Raw genomic sequence first — 18,012 nt, 5'->3', positions numbered from 1 at the left:
ACAAGGGAAAGAAGTCATGGGTGGGAGTCATCTACAGGCCCCCGAAGAGTGAGATCAAGCTGCTCTGCACCCCTCTCGCATAAACGCTGTTAGAGGCTAACTACGTCAGCGATGGAGTTCAGCCTGTACATCATGCAGGACCGATGTCCTGGACCAAGGTCTCCATGACAACCGCCATGCTACCTGTGTTGACCTCAGTGGGTTGGCATGCCGGCGTTTATCACCTCAAAATGAAGGTAGATAGATTCCTCTGTCGTGGCTTGCAATCCGAGGACTGCAGCAGACCACTCTTTGTGATGTTTCTGAGCTTGTCTTTGCAGCTCCAGCACTTAGACATGACCGAGTCCAGAGGCTTGTCATCTGATTTGGACTCAGCAGATTTTTGGTCTCCTGCAGTCCTCTGAATGCTGGAAACCTTGGACCTCCCTGCCACCGCCTGCTGTGTGTCAGACAGTACGATGTGCTCACCAAATTGAGATCCCAAGGCTACTCTAATGATGAAAGGGTGAGGTGATGGCATGGTGGATGAATGAGATCCTGGCCACCATCGAAATGGTGTGTGTCTCTGCGCCGATGGAAGATGTGAGTGAGTGAGTGCTGTGATGCGTCTTCAATGAGGGTGCCTTCAGATTCCTCTTCTGAGGTTGCTTCGGGTCTTGATTGGAGGCCCTTGGTCATGGACTCCGTCAGCCATTTCCCATATGTGCCTGCGAAAGCAAGGAGAGGTAATTAATGTATGGCAGTAAATAGCGGAACAGGACACATCACTCACAGCATTGTTGTCTGATGAATGTTGCATTCCTGAATCCTCACTTTGTAGAGTGCTGCCAACCTCACAGTCAGCACAGGAACAGTCCAGATCCTCGCTGGCCAGCTGGATGTCTCTACTTTCAAAGTCTGTGAGGACCTTGATTTCAGGCATTCCTCTACCAGTCTGTCACCTCTCCCTTTTGTTGTGTGCCAGCGTGTCCCGCATGAATAGAGATGGAGAGCGTGTAAGCAGAGCACTTGTCAGGCCAGATGACAAGAATGCCTGGCATGTGTGGGTGGTGAGTTTTGCCATCAACAGGATGAGGACAATGAAGGCGTGTGAGAGAGAGTGAATGGTGAGGTCTCTTGAACTGGCAGTGAGTGAGATCCCTGTGGAGTGAGATGGGCTTGTGAGCGTGGGAGTTGAGAGTGATGAGCATAGTGACCTACCTTGGCGGAATGGAAGAGATCACCCTCTTTTGGCATTGGGTGGCTATCCTCTTTTAGAGGGAGTTGGCACTACCTACTGCTGCCACTGCCTCCCATGCTGGATTAGTGATGTTGCTGCCCCTCCTGCGGCCAGAGCGGGGGTAGAGGACATCCCAGCGGACCTGCACTTTGTCCAAAAAGCGATCGAGGGATGGGTCATTTAACCAGGCGGTTGCAGTCTTCTTGCCTTTCGGGGTCATGCCTTCTTTGCAGCAGTCCTGGGCTGAAAGTACTTAGAGCTGTGCATGCAGCTGGACTTGATGAAGCAGCAAGGTGATGGCATGGCAGCGAATGAGAGACCGCCCACCATTGAAACAACATGTTTCCCGGGAATGCATGCTTAATTAGGCAGGGTTGGAACAATACGGCTTGAAAAGTCGCCACTGCGGCTGGTGCATAAAACATCCTTTTTTCTGCCTGCTACTGCAAATCTGCTAGTGCAAATCTGGGATGATTCCACACTAAGGCAGCATTAAGTGCTGGAAGAACAGAGTACAGGAAAAAAAATTGCAAGGTATATCAAGGACAGTGCTAAAGTGTTTTATAAATATATTATGAGAGAGCATGTGGTTATGAGCTTTGTGGGCCACTTAATGATAGATGCAGGTGATATTGCAATTCGAAATCAGAAAATGGCAGACTTAACTAAATTGCTGCTCTGCATCCAGCTTCATGTTAGAGGATAAAGATAAAATACCAGAGATATAAGGAAAACTAAAAATTTATCAAGTGAAGGAACTAACCTGAATCAACATAAGTAAATAAAAAGTGGATGGAGAAACAACTGAGATTCAAGATGGAGGTGGCTTGGACCCGGGGCGACGGGGGCAGGGGGAGATGGGGTGGGGAGGGTTTGTGTTGTGGGCTGGGAATTGTGTCTGGAAAATTGAAAATAAATCCTTTAGTAAGGCTGCCTGTTGTGTTCCCATCTCCTCACGTTTTTCCCAGAGATGCTTTGGTAGTGGTGCCTGTAACCCACCTGGCAGTGTTATCCAATTTAGGTACTTAATGAGCTGATTAGCATTGATTTTACCATACCGATACGATCTTCTGAGCATCACACAGGCTCCGAGCTATGTAGTGGGAGGTCAGAAATGTGATTGATTTGAAGAATTTTAAATGTGCACCTGTGCTAAGCGGTAAACATGGATCTCCTGGAGACTGATGTTTTCGACAGTGCTGAGACAAATGCAATGGCAACTGCTCTCCAGGTAGAGATGCCACTGATTCCTACTGCTCCTCCTGCTTTTGTCTCAGCAGTGTGCTCACTGGTGCAACAGTGAAGGACTCCTGGCTGCCCTAGCAATGCTCCGTGATGTGTCAGACACCCACCGCTAGAATCCACCCACCATCCCCAATTGCACAGTGAACACATATGCAGCCATGAGATGAGAGTGGGGATGGGAAATAGAGGGAGAATGTGGCAGAAAGATATTGGAGAGGGTGGATGGACAGAGGGAGAGAGATGGGGAAGGGGAGTTGGGGATTTTGGAAAAAGTAGGGTAGAGAAAGGTACTAAATGGGAACTGGGGGGAAAGATACAGAGATAGAGGGAGGATGAGGAAGAGAGGAGGGTGTGGGGGAGAGGGGGAGATATGAGGAGAGTGGGGTGGGGCTGAGGGTTGGGAAATGGAGAGAGATGAGCAGAGGACAAGGTGGGACAGAACAAGGGTATTGAATGGGAATGGAGAAAGAGGGAAAGTGGGAGAGCGCAGGGATGGGAGGCAGAGAGTTTGAGCTGGGATAGAGAGAAGGGGCAAGAATGTGAGAGGTGGGGATGTTGAGTGGAAGAGAGGCTTGGGAGGGTGAGAGAAGAAGGAGAACCGAGGTGTGCCACAACTTTCAGGAATTTAGTTTGATTATCCTTAGTGTTCCCACTATTCTCTGAAGAATGAGATTTCTTGGGGACCTTCCACTAGCATCTGGCTAGACAAACCCTCCCATTCACCTCCAATACCTCACAATTGTGGACTACCCAGCTCAAGCATGGACCTCACTGCATTCTTGCTTAGTGACTCCAAATCAGAAAATCCCTGTTTTCTAATATTTCCCTGCTTTCTGGTCCACAGCTCCCTTGCAGCTCCTGGTAAATTATTTCTCCACCTGTCTCAAAAGCTGTTCCCAAGCTGACTCCTTGTCCAATTGTAAAATTGCGGGCAGGTCGGGGCAGGCAGTAGGGTGGTGGGAAGGTCATTTGGGAAATTTTATGGGTACCTCCACTGCAAACTTGCCAGCAAGGCATATCAAATTCAGTGCCCCTGTTTCTGTGAGAAATCATGTAGATCAAACCCCAAACCCAAAAAATCCTATCCCCATGGAAACGTGGCACACCTGGGTTGTTCCAGATAGAGATTTAAACTAATTAACTTCACTGATGAGAAGAAACCAGCTCCCAAGAAGGGAGCCAATAAAGCCTTAAAGAAACTGTCAGCAAAGGGCAGCAAGAAGCAGCGAAGGTCGAGGAAGGAGAGTTACTCCATCTACATCTACGAAGTGATGAAGAAGCAGGTTCACCCCGACACCGGCATCTCCTCCAAGGCCATGAGCAACATGAACTTGTTCGTGAATGTTATTTTTGAGCACATCGTGGGTGAGGCTTCCTGCCTGGCTCATTACAACAAGCGAAGCACCATCAGCTCCCGGGAGATCTAGACCGCTGCGCGCCTGCTGCTGCATGAGGAACTGGCCAAGCACGCCGTATTGGAAGGGACAAAGGCGATGACCAAGTACACCAACCCCAAGTCCAAATGGACTGAAAAACATTCAAAACATCCTTTTGGTTCTGGGACCCATATGAATAATGTAGATCTCTAATGGGGACAACTTCAATCTTACCAGACTCTGGCTCAAAGCTAAGTGAGGATCACCTGTTGTTTATTGTTTTAAAACCTCTAACTCTAACCCCTTTAAGTAAACATGGATCATCCTTTGAATTGCAATTATCTTGGGGGTGTTCACCAGTTTCTTAAACCTAAGGCAGGATTTTCCAGCCACACCTGTCGCTGGGATAGTCCAGTCCCTCTGAAAGTCAATGGACTTTGGTTGGGCTGCCGAATTTCCCGCGGTCCCATCACAACGGGCCGGAAAATCCAAGCCCTTGTTTCTTTTCCTATTTATCTTAACATTTAAAAATTTAATTCCCAAAACTAAAAGTTATACCTCTCCAAAACATAGGAGTCATAAAATTAGATATCCTTAATAATAGAGAAAAAAATGGTGCCATTTATTTTCTGTTTTAGATGATATGAATGAAATTGCTGTGATGACTACTGGTGGAAAAATTTTCTTTGGAATCCTCAGAATGGATGCACTGATTGTGAAGGTATGTGTAAAAGAGCTTGGAGTTCGATTTTCCAATGAATTGGATCATTCTTATCACTGGAATTTGGACATGTGGGAGCTGTGAAATTGGAATCCAGCAATTACGCTTAGTTCTCACTGAAACTACTCAGCATTATTTTCCAGTCAGGCCTCAACAATTTGTTATTGTGCATTCTGTACAAGAGATTTATTTCACTTGCTGTGTTACATTAATAGGGTTTAGGTGTCACAAGAAATTCCCTGATTTTAATTGGAAGTACTGCCCACTTCTATTTCTACCCATTCACGCCATGGATTTTATTTAGGCTTTTTGACCGGAATTTGACTTGTTTTATTGCTTGTTTTGGAACAGAATGCAAGGGAAATGTTTATGTAGCTAAATAAATAGACAGCAAAGCTGAACAGGATAAGCTCCAAATGCGTGTCGCCCTCCTTCCCTAGATCCATAAAACAGAAACTGGAAAACACAAACTCTGCTAGATTTTCCATGTTTGTCACCCCTTCTGTTATCTACTGTAATGATTTACACTTATTCTAGACCCACAAGAACACATGAAATAGTAGAAGGGTTAGATCATTCAGGCCTTTTGAGCCTGCTTCACCATTCAATAAGATCATGACAGTTCTCCAACCTCAATATTACTTTACCACCCTATCCACATATTCCTTGATTCTCTTGGTATCTAAGGATCTGTCAGTCTCTGCCCTTAATATACTCAATAATTGAGCATCCACAATCGCTGTGGTAGAGAATTCAAAAATTCACAAACTTTTGATAAAGAAATTTCTCTTCATCGGCCCAAAATGGACAACTCCTTATTTTGAGACAGCAGCCCCTAGTTCTAGATTTTCCAGCCAGGTGAAACATCCTCCCAGCATCTATCCTGCAAATCCCTTAGAACTTTATATATTTCAATGAGTTCATCTCTCTTTCTAAATTTTCGGCCATAAAGAACTAGTCAGTTCAATCTCCTCTCAAGGAAATTCCCTCCTTCCAGGAATCAGCCTAGTGAAACATTATTGCACTCTGTCTTAGGTAATGGGCTGAATTTTTTTCTCATTTGGGAAGAGTGAGTCAGAACATTTCCCGATGTTGTATTCTTGACTTTGGAAAGTCAACTCATTTGCCAGGAATTTTGATCACTGAGAGCTGGAGCTGCTGCCTGCTAATGCAGGCGCAAGGTGGCAATGGAGGTGGACAGATTTAGAGACCAGCAGGTTAGAAGGCCTGTCTCATTTACTGGGAAATCGGCCCAGTTCTATTCATGGATGTTAGGCTCTCACCCCTCATCCCTCTGCTGCGTCCTTGCCCCCATGTCCCCTTCATGACTCCTCCATGCCCCTTCATAGCTCCCATGCCCCCTCCCTAACTCCCATGCCCCCTTCGTATCTCCCATAACCTCATGCCCCCTCCATACCCCATGCCCCCTCCACATGCACCCCCTTATATCTACTTTGCCTCCTACATGCGCACCATTCCCTTTCCATGGACCCCATACATCCTCAATAGCCACTCATCCTCACAGGGTTGAATCCATTGCTGCATCTTGGAGCTCAGCCAGACATTCATAATGAGGCTATCTGGAAAAACAGATGTCTGTCAATCTGTTCATCCTGTTTTGGCTCATTGGTTCTGTATTGAGTAGTGTTGAGTTCCTAGACCAGACCCCCAAGGTTTTGGTGACACCCAATTAGAGACCATTAATATGTTGTTTATGGCGGGGCGGGGGGGGGAGGGGTGGGGAGAGATGGTATTGCAGTGGCAATGTCACTGGATTAGTAATCCAGAGCCTCAGGCACAGGTTCAAATCCCATCATGGTAGCTGGTGGAATTTAAATTCAATTAATAAATCTGGAATATAAAGCTAGTCTCAGTAATGGTGACAATGACAACTATCATCAATTGTTATAAAAACCCATCCAGTTCATTAATGTCCTTTAGGGAAGGAAATCTGCCATCCTTACCCAGTCTGGCTTACATGTAATTCCAGAGCCATAGCAATGTGGTTTACTCTTAAATGCCCTCTGAAATGATCTAGCAAGACACTCAGTTCAAGGAAAATTAGGGATGGGCAACAAATGCTGGCCTTGTCAGTGACACCCATATCCCATGAAAGAATAAAAAAAACATAGACAAAGTTTGATATTCACGACACTTGCCAGTGGAATAAAGCCACAAGGTTTTGAACAAACAAAAATAAACTTACCATGTCCCCTGTATGCCCCCTCCCCCATAACAGTTTACAATATCTATCCTATGCTCAGGGTAAATATGAGGCACATGTGAATTAACAGGCAAACTGTGGTCGAACACATCACACTGCACAATAAATGACAGATGCAACCAAGACAAAGTCCACAGATTTCTCCCACAACAACCCACCCAGATATCAGTAACACTGTGAGTCAACTAATCTCACAAATTCTCTCTCACCAGGGATGCCTTTGCCTTCAAAGTCCTTACCTTGAGATTCTCTCCAAAAGTTGCTCCAACTAGAACAGCTTAAATGACAGTCCACCTTGCAGGCTTTCAATCTTATCTCTTGAGATTCCGTTCCCCTCAATTCCCGAGTATGCATTCAAGCACCAACTCACTAGCACAGCCTCAGCTCTTCGGTTGTGCCAAGCAGTACACTACCTCTCCAAAGAGGTATCTTTGCCCCAACAGCCCACAGCATGGGATCACCAACCTTCTGCTGCCTGCTACGAACTTCTCATGAGCCCTTTTCAATTACCAGGTCTTCCCTGAGCCCTCTTCAATTACCACACCTTCTACTGAGCCCTTGTCACTTAAAATCTGCTAACTGTAGCCTTTACCTAAGGGGAGCCTCATTCTCTGCTCCTCTTTTTAACTGAACTAGGACCTTTTCCTGTCCCTGTCTTCTCTCTAGGACTCTTCTTTTGGGACCTCACTGTCCCTCTCTCTTTGTGACCTCTTGCTGTCCCCTCTCCCTGTCCCCTGCTTGGGACACTTGTTTTAAACGGTGCTGTGCTCCCGGTCACATGAAGTCTGTTGAGACTTGGAGTTTCTGACCTCCCACTCTCCAACAAGGTAAGTGAAAGTTTCATAACAGTGGAGACAGGAAGTGTGCTCTAAAGGCTCAGTAGATTTCAGGCCATTAAATCAATGTGAAAATCAATCTACAGGGTCCCTTACATACATTAACATCTTGTTCAACATTCTGTCGAGTGCAGAAAAGGACTATATCCACTGGATAAAGTACTCAAATGCATCTGAATCCTTACACAATGTTGGTCAATTTAATGTCTTTTACTTTTTAAGGACAGAACTCTAGGATTGATCACTACCGTAATGACATTTTTTAACTTTTCAAACAGCATTTAATTATGACCGTTGAAGTTGGCAAGAAACCTAGCTGTCAAAAGGTTCCCAACTCCACACCCATTCCTCAAGGTTCACAAACTGATTTATCTGGCATGGTTCCTACAGCCTTAGAACTCACCTGCCTTGATGAAATAGCAACCTTAGGCTAAATTATTCTTGGAGCAAGCACTTAAAAATTGAATCCAAAGACACTTTAATTGCGTGTTGAGCCACAACCCACCACGTTTCCAGATCCAGGGAAAATGACGTGGCAGGAATGGCCTGTGAACTTTAAATTTGCAGTCCCACACATCTCCTGTTTAGTCCTACTGATGCAGATTTGGTTAGCATCGGGAGGGGAAAATCTGGCCCAAGGAGACCTTGGTACTTGATATTCCAGCTGTTGTCCTGCCAAAGCCTTTTTTAAATTTGTTCATAGGCATCGCTGACTAGGCCTGCATTTATTGCTCATCTCGAATTGCCTTGAGAAGGATTTTGACCCAGTGACAGCAAAGCACTGATGATAGATTTCCAAGTCATCATGGTGAATGACTTGGAGAGGAACTTCCAGGTGGTGATATTCCCATGTTTCTGCTGCCCTTGCTCTTCTAGATGGTAGTTGACGTGGTTTTGGAAGATGCTGTCTAAGGAGGTGTGGAGAGTTTCTGCAGTGCATCTTGTAGATGGTGCACGCTGCCACTGTGAGTCGGTGGTGAAGGGAGTGAATGTTTGTGGATGGGGTGCCAATCAAGCAGTCTGCTTTATCCTGGATGGTGTCAAGCTCCTTGAATGTTGTTGGAACTGCACTCATCCAGGCAAGTGGACAGTATCCCGTCACACTCCTGACTTGTGCCTTGTAGATGGTGGGCAGGCTTTGGGGAATCAGGAGGCATGTTACTTGCCACAGGATTCTGTGCCTCTGACTTGCTCTTGTGGCCACAGCACTTAAATGGCTAACCCAGTTCAGATTCTGGTCAATATAAACCACCCCCCCCACCCAAGATGCTGATAGTGGGGGATTCAGCAATGGTAATACCATTGAATGACATGGGATGATGGTTAGATTCTCTCTTATTGGAGATGGTCATTGCTTGGCACATGTGTGTAACGAATGTTACTTGCCACTTGTCAGCCCAAGCCTGGATATTGTCCAGGTCTTGTTGCATTTGGACATAGACTACTTCAGTATGTGAGGAGTCGGGAATGGTGCTGAACATTGTGCAATTATCAACGAACTTCCCCCCCTTCTGATCTTACGATGGAAGGAAGGTCATTGATGAAGCAGCTGAAGATGGTTGGGCCTAGGACACTATCCTGAATAATTGTAATAAGATTTCTTTATATTCCAGTCCTTTTATGATAAGGCTAACATACCATTTCCTCTCCTAATTACTTGTTGTACCTGCAAGTTATCATTCTGTGACTTGCGTACAAGGACACCAACATTTCCTATCTTTTTTTCTTGTCACATTGCCACTCCCTTTGACCCTCACTATTATCCCTTTTGTCATTTAAGCATTCCCGGCCTCCATCCTATCACAGATTTTCCCCACTGTTCTTTCCCCACCCCTGCCCCCTCATCTCTTTCCCCCTGCATACTTTAGGCAGTCCAGGTGAATAAGATGGGGTCTTGAGCTGAAACACCAACTTAGCCTGCCTTTAGTGTACATTGAAGTGCACATTAAGAAGATCTTTAAGGCTCTGAATGACATTTAAATACCTCTAGTGTCATTAAAGGTCGACGTTTTGCTGGGTGGCACTGCAATTCTCCACCTCTCCCAACAGCTACTAGCTGCGCAGGAGTAAAAGAATTGTTGAGAATTTCTAGTGCTTGTTAACGCCATGCTCAACTTTGATTGTTCACTTGTTGACTGGACTGTGTATGAATAGGATTGTAGGAGACTTTCTGGGACACTTTTTCAAGACTTCACCAATACTCTATGATAATCTTTCCTTGAAATTCTCTCAGGACTTCACCTAAAAAGAGTGAGTGCTGTGATACTCTACCTAATTGAAGAGAATGAGAGTGTCTTGCAGATTTGCAAGCCACTCTTGATCTTTTCCATTCTGCATACAAGAGACTCGTTTGTTCCTGAAGGTTGTCAAAACAAAACTTATGAACCCACACCAGATCAGTACATGTTACATGTGGTGCCAGTCTTTGCAGTGGTGTCTGCAACAGTGTTAGCAATTGATGCAGTGCCTTCTTTCTTTCTTTCCTCCTTTTCTTCCTCTGGGAGAAACAAAATGGGTCTTCTTCCTCTTCCAGTTCTTCCAGGGTAGGAGGACAATCTGGATCTTGCCTTGGGAGACTGCAGTGGAAACCTCGAAGGATTAGGGCGCAGCGCATGTGGTCACAAAAGGAAGATATTTGTGATGAGACTATAGGGAGCTTGTGAATAGGATAGGTTTTGGAACTATGGATCAGAAATAGCTACAGATATATGAGGGAGCTGGAGTGACCAGATACCTCGAATCAAGATGTTCCCTGCTAGCCTTGGCATCTGCCACTTCTCTCCTTATTAGTGCCAACATTGCCTTCATAAGGGAAGTGACTTCATGCAGCTGTGCTTCATTGCACCCAACCCTGCTAAACCTTCATCTCCCTAAGTCCCCAGCTAAGATCCTGTTGTCACCTGTAATGGACTATCTTGACCTGGAAGAAAAGGAGTGGTATTTGTGAATGAATACATTGGCTGGTGTGTTTGTGTGTATATGACGGTTGAAAAGTTGTGAGATGTATCTGTTGTATGAGCGCCTGAGAAGGATGCAATAGTGTAGGTGTGTAAGTGTGAGTGTGTAGTTAGATGTAGGGCGGAATTATCCCAAGTTTGTGGGAGCGTGGTAGCGGGCGGGAAAATGAACATTTTACCTGCTGGCCGCAATGGCGGCTTTTCACGCATTATTATCCTGATCCCGCCTCATTAATCATGCATTCCTGTGAAACACGCTATTTCGCTGGCAGGCAGCCTCCGATTCGCCTGCCATACCATCACCTTGCCACTTCCTCACTCTGGGTGCCATATTTAAAGTGCAGCCACGCGCACACCTCTCAGTGCTCCCAGCCCAGGACTGCTGCACAGAAGACAAGGCCCTGAAAGGCAAGAAGGCTGCAGACCCCTGATTCAGTGACACGTCCCTGGAATGCCTTTTGGATGCCACAGAGGCCCACCATGGTGTCCTCTACACCTGTTCTGGGTGAAGGCCAGCAAGCAATCCAGCATGGGAGGTGGTGCCAGTAGTGGACAGCACCAATGGCCTGCAAACGAGAACAGCCACCTGGTGCTGAAAGAGGATGAGTGATCTCCTCCATTCCACCAGGGTAAGTCATTCTTCTTATCACTCTCAACTCACACACTCACAAACCCCTCACACATCCACAAGGATTTCACTCACTGCCGGTTCAAGGGACATCACCATTTACTCTCTCACACACACACTTTCATTGTCTTCATCCCGTCCACGGGACCACTCACCACCAACACATGCCAGGCATTCTTATCATCTGGCCTGGCAGATGTCCTGCTTACACTCTCTCCATCTCTATTCATGCAGGACACACTGGCACACAACAAAAAGGAGAGGTCACAGACTGGTGGAGAAATGCCTGAAATCAAGGTCTTCACAGAATTTGAAAATAGAGCCATCCAGCTGGCCAGCGAAGATCTGATGAGGACGGTGGTGCTCAACCAAATGAGGATCCAGCAATGCAACATTCATCAGATAACCATGCTGTGAGTGATGTGTCCTGTTTTACCGGCCACTGCCATGCACTAATTATCTCTCCTTGCATTCGCAGGCACATTTGGGAAGCAGCCAAGGGAATCCATGGCCTAGGTCCTTGACTCCAGCTCTGAAGATACCTCAGAAGAGGAATCTGCTGAACCCCTCATTGAAGACCCATCACAGTGCTCACCCACGCCCTCCACCAGAGCAGAGACACACACCTTGGTGGGACCTAGTTCTAGAGTAGCCTCGGGGTCACAACCTGGTGAGCATATTGCACTGTCTGTTCCACAGCAGGTAGAGGCAGGGACTTCCCAGGTTTCCAGCACTCCAGGACTGCTGGAGTCAGGAATCTGCTGAGCCCGAGTCAGATGAGGAGTCTCTGGACTCGGTCATACCTCAGTTGCTGGAACTGCAAAGGCAAACTCAAGAACATTCGGAAGGGATGTCCGCTGTACTCCTCAAGTCACAATGCATGATGGAGGAATCTGTTTGCCTTCAATCTGAGGTCGTAGCGCCGGGATGCCAAATCGCCGAGGTCAACACTGATAGGATGGCAGCTACCATGGAGACCTTGGCCCAGTACATCGGGCCTGCACAGCTGTGCGGACTGAACTCCATCGCTGATGTAGGATCAGCAGGTGCGCATTCTGGGGCCATCCACCGAGGTGATTCTGGGAGTGTCCGGTCCATCCGAATACCCTTTTGCTGTGAACCCAGCAGCTCCAGCTCCACAGGCTGAGGAGGATGCCACTGCCACACTGCAGGACCCCGAAAGCAGGTCCTCCAGGTCTCAGCCCTCATGAGGACACCCATCAAGGTCATCACAGGTGGGGCCTAGCAGTCAGCAGGCTGCCTCCACCTCCGTAGCGGCAGGGTTACTAAGGTTAAGAAGATGTAACTCTTTTGAGTACAAATCAAATATACTAACTTAACAAATCAGGAGACAAATTAAAAGGCAGCCCCTTAAAGGGAAACTGCAAACACAAAAGACAAAATTTAAAGGAAACTTACAAACATTAAACCAAAATGTGACCGAAGGGGTCAATAGAACACTCCAGTCCCTGCGATGCCCACTGAACATGGAAGGCTTCGACGGTGCCAGTGGACACTGCGTGTTCCCTTTCCAGGGAGACCCTGCTGCGAACATAGCCGTGGAAGAGGGACAGACAGTTGGGCTGGATGACCCCCTTGATTGCCCACTGCTTGGCCAACTTGGCCAGGTGCAGGAGCAGGTTCATGAGAAGGTCCACCTTCCTACCCGCCTCCTCCGCACCATGTACCCGTAGATCAGGAGCATGGGACTGAAGTGCAAAAAAACAGAAGCAAAAGGTTTTCAAGTAGCTAAAAAGGCATGCAGCCTACAACAACCTTTATAAGCGTGGTGCACAGATTCCACAAGGCTGTGAAAGAGGCAAGCATCTTGGGAGTCCGTGAACCGACACATCCCAAGATTGTATGGGACTGCTGCGTGCAACACCCTCTGCACCAGGTCCCCAATGGAAAGGGGGAGGACTGCCATGTAGAGAGTCCCTCACTGGGGATCTCTGATGCTAGACAGCAACATCCAGGTGGCGGCCGAGAGTGAAGAAGTGAAGGGTGTGCAGCAGCTGTGAGGCGACTGAGGTTGCGGATCTCCGGCTCCCGAGGGAGGGTCTGAGGCTTGGGGCCAATGTGGAATTCTGTCTGAACGGCCATATGCTTAAATGAAAGACCACTGCACACCTGCGCCACTTGAGATCCAGAATAACATCGGGGCCAAGCACGACCATCCTAAAGCCATGGATGGCATTGGCTGCGAGCCAGACGTCCACCAACGCATGATGCGCCAAATCCTGTGGAATCATCCAGCCCACTCCTCTGCCATCCAGCACATCCCTGATCCTGGTCACACCAGCAGCCATAGCCCTCCTCTCTGCCAGCCACCGAAAGTGGCAGAGGTGTGGATTTTTGAGCAGCGGTTCTCTGACGATAGCCACTACTCCTGATGGTGGAGAGATGCACTGCGAGGCAACCATGTTCCAGACTTTGATTGGGTCCTGGCAAAAGATGGGCAACGCTTGCAAGGACCATGAAGGCCCCTCAGGTCTACAAACAGGAGCTGCACGTCATAATTCAGGCCATGAACCTGGCAGAAGAAATACTTTGCCAGGGCACACCACCTCAGAAAGGGCTCGACATAAAGGTATCGGTGCAGGGCCTGAAGGTGAAAGGTCGCCACCTGGGTGCGTAGGCACACCAGCGCCTGACTGTCCTCCCTAAGCGTGAGATTCAAAATCTTAGCAGCGACCCAGTGCAGACTTTTGTTCCAGAAGAAGGCTCTGGATTTTTGTGACAAAATCCGGTGGAGGGGTCAAAGTGACCAACTGGTACCACAACATGGTGTCTGTCAGATGGTTTATGACCAGCACTCGACCCTGGTAAGACAGCACTCAGAGAAATCCTGTCCAGCGCCGCAGGCAAGTGGTGACTTTGGCATCCAGCTCCTGCCAATTCGCTGGCCAGGATTCCTCAGCAGGGCAGAGGTGGACCTCCAGGTAGAAGAGACTGGTCCTGCTTCAGGTGAAAGGCCTGAGCTCCTCGGGTAGGGATCTGCCATTGACCGACCAGGAGTCCAGAACACTTGTCCCAGTTGATCCCAGCAGAGGACGCAGCAGAGCTCCTGACACATGCACATTCTCCAGCTGGGTCAGTGAACATGAGGAGCACATCATCAGCATGAGAAAGAGGACCACCCCGATGCCTGGCCCATGCAGAATCAATTGTGACAATCTCCATGCTGATTGAATACAATTGGCCAGACAACGGGCAGCCCTGACGTGCTCCTCTCCCAAACCTGTTAACCTTAACAAGACACCCTGCGGTAGTGTACAGAAGTCAGATCCGGGTGACGAAATGTGTTCCCAACCCAAATGCTCGCAAAGTCCCAAATAAATATTCTTGATCTACCCAGTCGAACGTCTTCTCTTGGTCAAGAGGCAGGAAGGCGCTCAACAGACGAGTCCTCTAGGAAAAGTGGATGATGTCCCAGACCAAATTTATATTATCAAAGCTAGTATGGCCATTTAGGACTGGTCAGAGAGGATCCTGTGGTCCAGCACGGCGCCAAAGCGAGAAGACATTACCTTGGAAAAGATCTTGTAATCTGTGTTGAGGAGGGAGACCAGGCGCCAGTTTTTAAGAAGGCGGAGATTCCACTTCTTAGGCAGCAGGGCAATGACGGCTCTGCGCCATGAGAGGGGCATCTCCCCGGTCAGGATACTCTCCCCCAGGACCCCTGTGTAATCGTTCCCCAGGACACCCCAGTACGCCCTGAAGAACTCCACAGTCAGCCTGTCCAGCCCCGGGGACTTGCCCCTGCAGAGACTGTTGAGGATGCCGGTCAGTTCCCCAAGACTTATAGAGGAGTCAAGCTTTCCAGCGCCCTCCGGGCCGACCCGCGGCAGGTCCTCCCACAAAACTCTGTGAGCATCCTCGCTGGATGGATCCGGGGAGAACAGGGCAGTGTAATAGTATCAAGCCTGGATGCCCTCCGGATCCGATACAAGAAATCCTTCGTCGGCCAGCAGCATAAGGAGCTGCTGACGGACCCCATGCTTTCTTTCCAGCAAGTAGAAGAAGGGGGAACTGCAGTCCAGGTCCCGGTGGAACTGGATCCGCGGCCTCACGTACGCAGCTCAGGACCTGACAAGGTGCAGATCCCTCAGTGTGCCCCCTGCCTTCTCTTTGTACACCAGCCGAAAGGCCTGGTTCACATCGGGTTGACAGAGACGTGCCTCCAGGTTGAGCACCTCCTTCTGCAATTCCTCGACCCTGGCTTTCTGCCTCTTTGTCGACCCCCTCACGCACTGCTGACAGAAGACGTGGACATGGGTCTTGCCCATGTCCCACCAAAGCCTCAAGGAGGGGAGGCCTCCCCGCTTCCTTCTCCAGCCAGCCCAGAAACGATGGAACCAGTCCAGGAACTGCTTGTACCCCAGCAACAGGTTGTTCAGTGCCAGTAATTCTTTTGAGTACAAACCAAATAAATAAATTAACAAAATCAGGGATAAAGTAAAATGTAGCCCCTTAAAGGGAAACTGTAAAAACAAAGACAAAATTTAAAGGAAACTTACTGACATTAAATGAAAATATGATCAACAGGGTCTATAAAGCACCCCAGTCCCCACGGTGCCTACCAAGCATGGAAGGCCTCGACTGTGTCAGTGGACACAGCATGCTCCCTCTCCAGGTTCACCCGGTCGTGAACATAGTTGCTGAAGGGAGGAGACAGTTGGGTCAGATGACCCCCTCGATTGCCCACTGCTTGGACCTGTTAATGGCCACCTTGGCCAGGCCTAGGAGCCGGTTCATGAGGAGGTCCCCATCCCTCCCCGCACCCTCCTCTGCACTGGGTGCCCATAGATCAGGAGCGTGGGACTGAAGTGCAAACAAAACAAAACAAAACCATAGTAAAAGGCTTGTCAAGTAACTAAAAAGGGGTTGCAGCCTACAACAACCTACATAAACGTGCTCCACCGACTCCACAATGGCGCAAAAGGCACAGGCACCTTGTGTGTCCATGAACCAACACATCCTACGGTTGTATGGGACTGCTGCATGCAACATTCTTGACCCCTGGTCCCCCCGTTGGGGACCTCCGCCGCCAGACAGCAACAAGGCATGCCATGATGTGTCAGGGCGGTAGGCAAGGGCAAGGAAATGAAGGGTGTGCAGCAGCCCATACAGGAAAGCAGGGCACAGAAGGCATTTCTGCGAGGCGACTCAGGTTGCGGGGCTCCAGCTCCTTAGGGAGGGTCTGGGGCTTGGGGCCAATGTGGAATTTCGTCCGAGCAAGGGTACGCTCAAACAGAAGACCCCGTGCACCTGCATCACCTCAAATCCCAGTATGATGTCGGGGCCAAGCACGACCATCCTAAGGTGTTGAATGGCATTGGCCATGAGCCAGATGTCCACCGACACATGATGCGCCAATCCCTGTGGAAACATCCAGCCAAATCCTTTACCACCGAGCACATCCCCCATCCTGGTCACCCCGGCAGCCACAGCCCTCCTTTCTGCCAGCCACCGAAAATGGCAGAGGTGTGGATTCCTGAGCAGTGGTTCTCTGATGATAGCCACTACTCCTGACGGCTGAGAGCTGCGTTTCGAGGCAACCATGTTCCAGACTTTGATCAGGTCCTGGCAAAAGACGAGCAATGCCTGCAAGGAGCAACGAAGGCCCCTCAGGTCTACAAACAGGAGCTGCATGTCATATTTCAGGCTGTGCACCTGGTGGAAGAGAAGCGTCGCTAGGGCACACCATCGTGGAAGAGGCTCAACGTAAAGGTACCACTGCAGGGCCTGAAGGCAGAAAGTTGCCACCTGGGTGCCTGACAGCCCTCCCTAAGTGGGAGACCCAGAACCTCACCAACGACCCAATGCAGTCTTTTGTCGCAGAAGAAGTCGATGAGCATTCTCTGGATTTTTGTGACAAAATTTTGGGGGAGGGGTCAAAGTGACAAGCTGGTACTTTAACATGGTGTCAATCAGCTGGTTAATGACCAGTACTCGACCCCGTTAAGACAATACTCGGAGCAATCCTGTCCAGCACCATAGGCAAGTGGTGACTTTGGCCTCTAGCTGCTGCCAGTTCACCAGCCAGAATTCCTCAGCAGGTCAGAGGTGGACCCTCAGGTAGAGGAGACTGGTCCTGCTCCAGGTGAAAGGCCTAAGCTCCTCGGTAGGGGATCCTTCTGACACTGACTGACCAGGGGTCCAGAACACTTGTCCAAGTTGATCCTGGTAGAGGACGCGGTGCAGTAGACCGCCTGGCACTCACGCATCCTCTGAGGGCCAGCTGGATCAGTGAACATGGGGAGCACATCATCAGCCAGGCCGAGAGAACCATCCCAATGCCCGGCCCATACAGAACCAACCCTAACAACCTCCTCTGCAAGACATGCAGGAAAGGCTCCATGCAGATAGAATACAATTGGTCAGACAGGGGGCAGCCCTGACTCACCCCTCTCCTAAAGTCAAGGGGCGCCTTCAGGTACCCGTTAACCATAACTAGACACTGAAAAGCGTACAGAAGTCAGATCCAGGTGACGAAAGGCGTCCTGAACTCAAGTGCACACAGAGTCCTGAATAAATACTTATGATCCACCCTGTTGAACACCTTCTCCTGGTCAAGAGACAGGAAGGCGCGCGTCAGACCAACCCTCTGGGAAAAGTGGATAATGTCCCGGAACAGATGAACGTGATCAAATATGGTGCAGCCCGGAACTGTGTAGGACTGGTCAGGGTGGAGCATATGGTCCAGCACGGTGCCAAGGCAAGAAGATATTGTAATCTGTGCTGAGGAGGGAGACCGGGCGCCAGTTTTTAAAAAGGCAGAGATCCCTCTTTTTAAGCAGCAG

General features: G+C 48.8%; 1 protein-coding gene across 1 annotated transcript; it reads left to right on the top strand.

Annotated features, from left to right (window-relative positions):
* The first annotated feature begins 2,384 nt into the window (after nt 1-2,384).
* LOC121287585 (histone H2B 7-like) lies at nt 2,385-3,891 on the top strand. The gene is made up of 2 exons (XM_041205513.1): nt 2,385-2,450; nt 3,622-3,891. Exons 1-2 carry the CDS (start codon nt 2,385-2,387, stop codon nt 3,889-3,891), a joined length of 336 nt encoding a protein of 111 aa, XP_041061447.1.
* The last annotated feature ends 14,121 nt before the right edge of the window (nt 3,892-18,012 follow it).

Source organism: Carcharodon carcharias, chromosome 14 (assembly GCF_017639515.1).
Source record: "Carcharodon carcharias isolate sCarCar2 chromosome 14, sCarCar2.pri, whole genome shotgun sequence".
Lineage (NCBI taxonomy): Eukaryota > Metazoa > Chordata > Chondrichthyes > Lamniformes > Lamnidae > Carcharodon > Carcharodon carcharias.
This window is presented reverse-complemented; position numbering and strand designations above follow the sequence as displayed.

Excerpts from the sequence above, each read along its gene's own strand:
- LOC121287585 (XM_041205513.1), top strand. The coding sequence starts at position 2,385 with ATGGATCTCCTGGAGACTGATGTTTTCGACAGTGCTGAGACAAATGCA. Across the intron at positions 2,451-3,621 it reads CAATGGCAACTGCTCTCCAG|AAACCAGCTCCCAAGAAGGG; the intron begins GTAGAGATGCCA and ends ACTGATGAGAAG.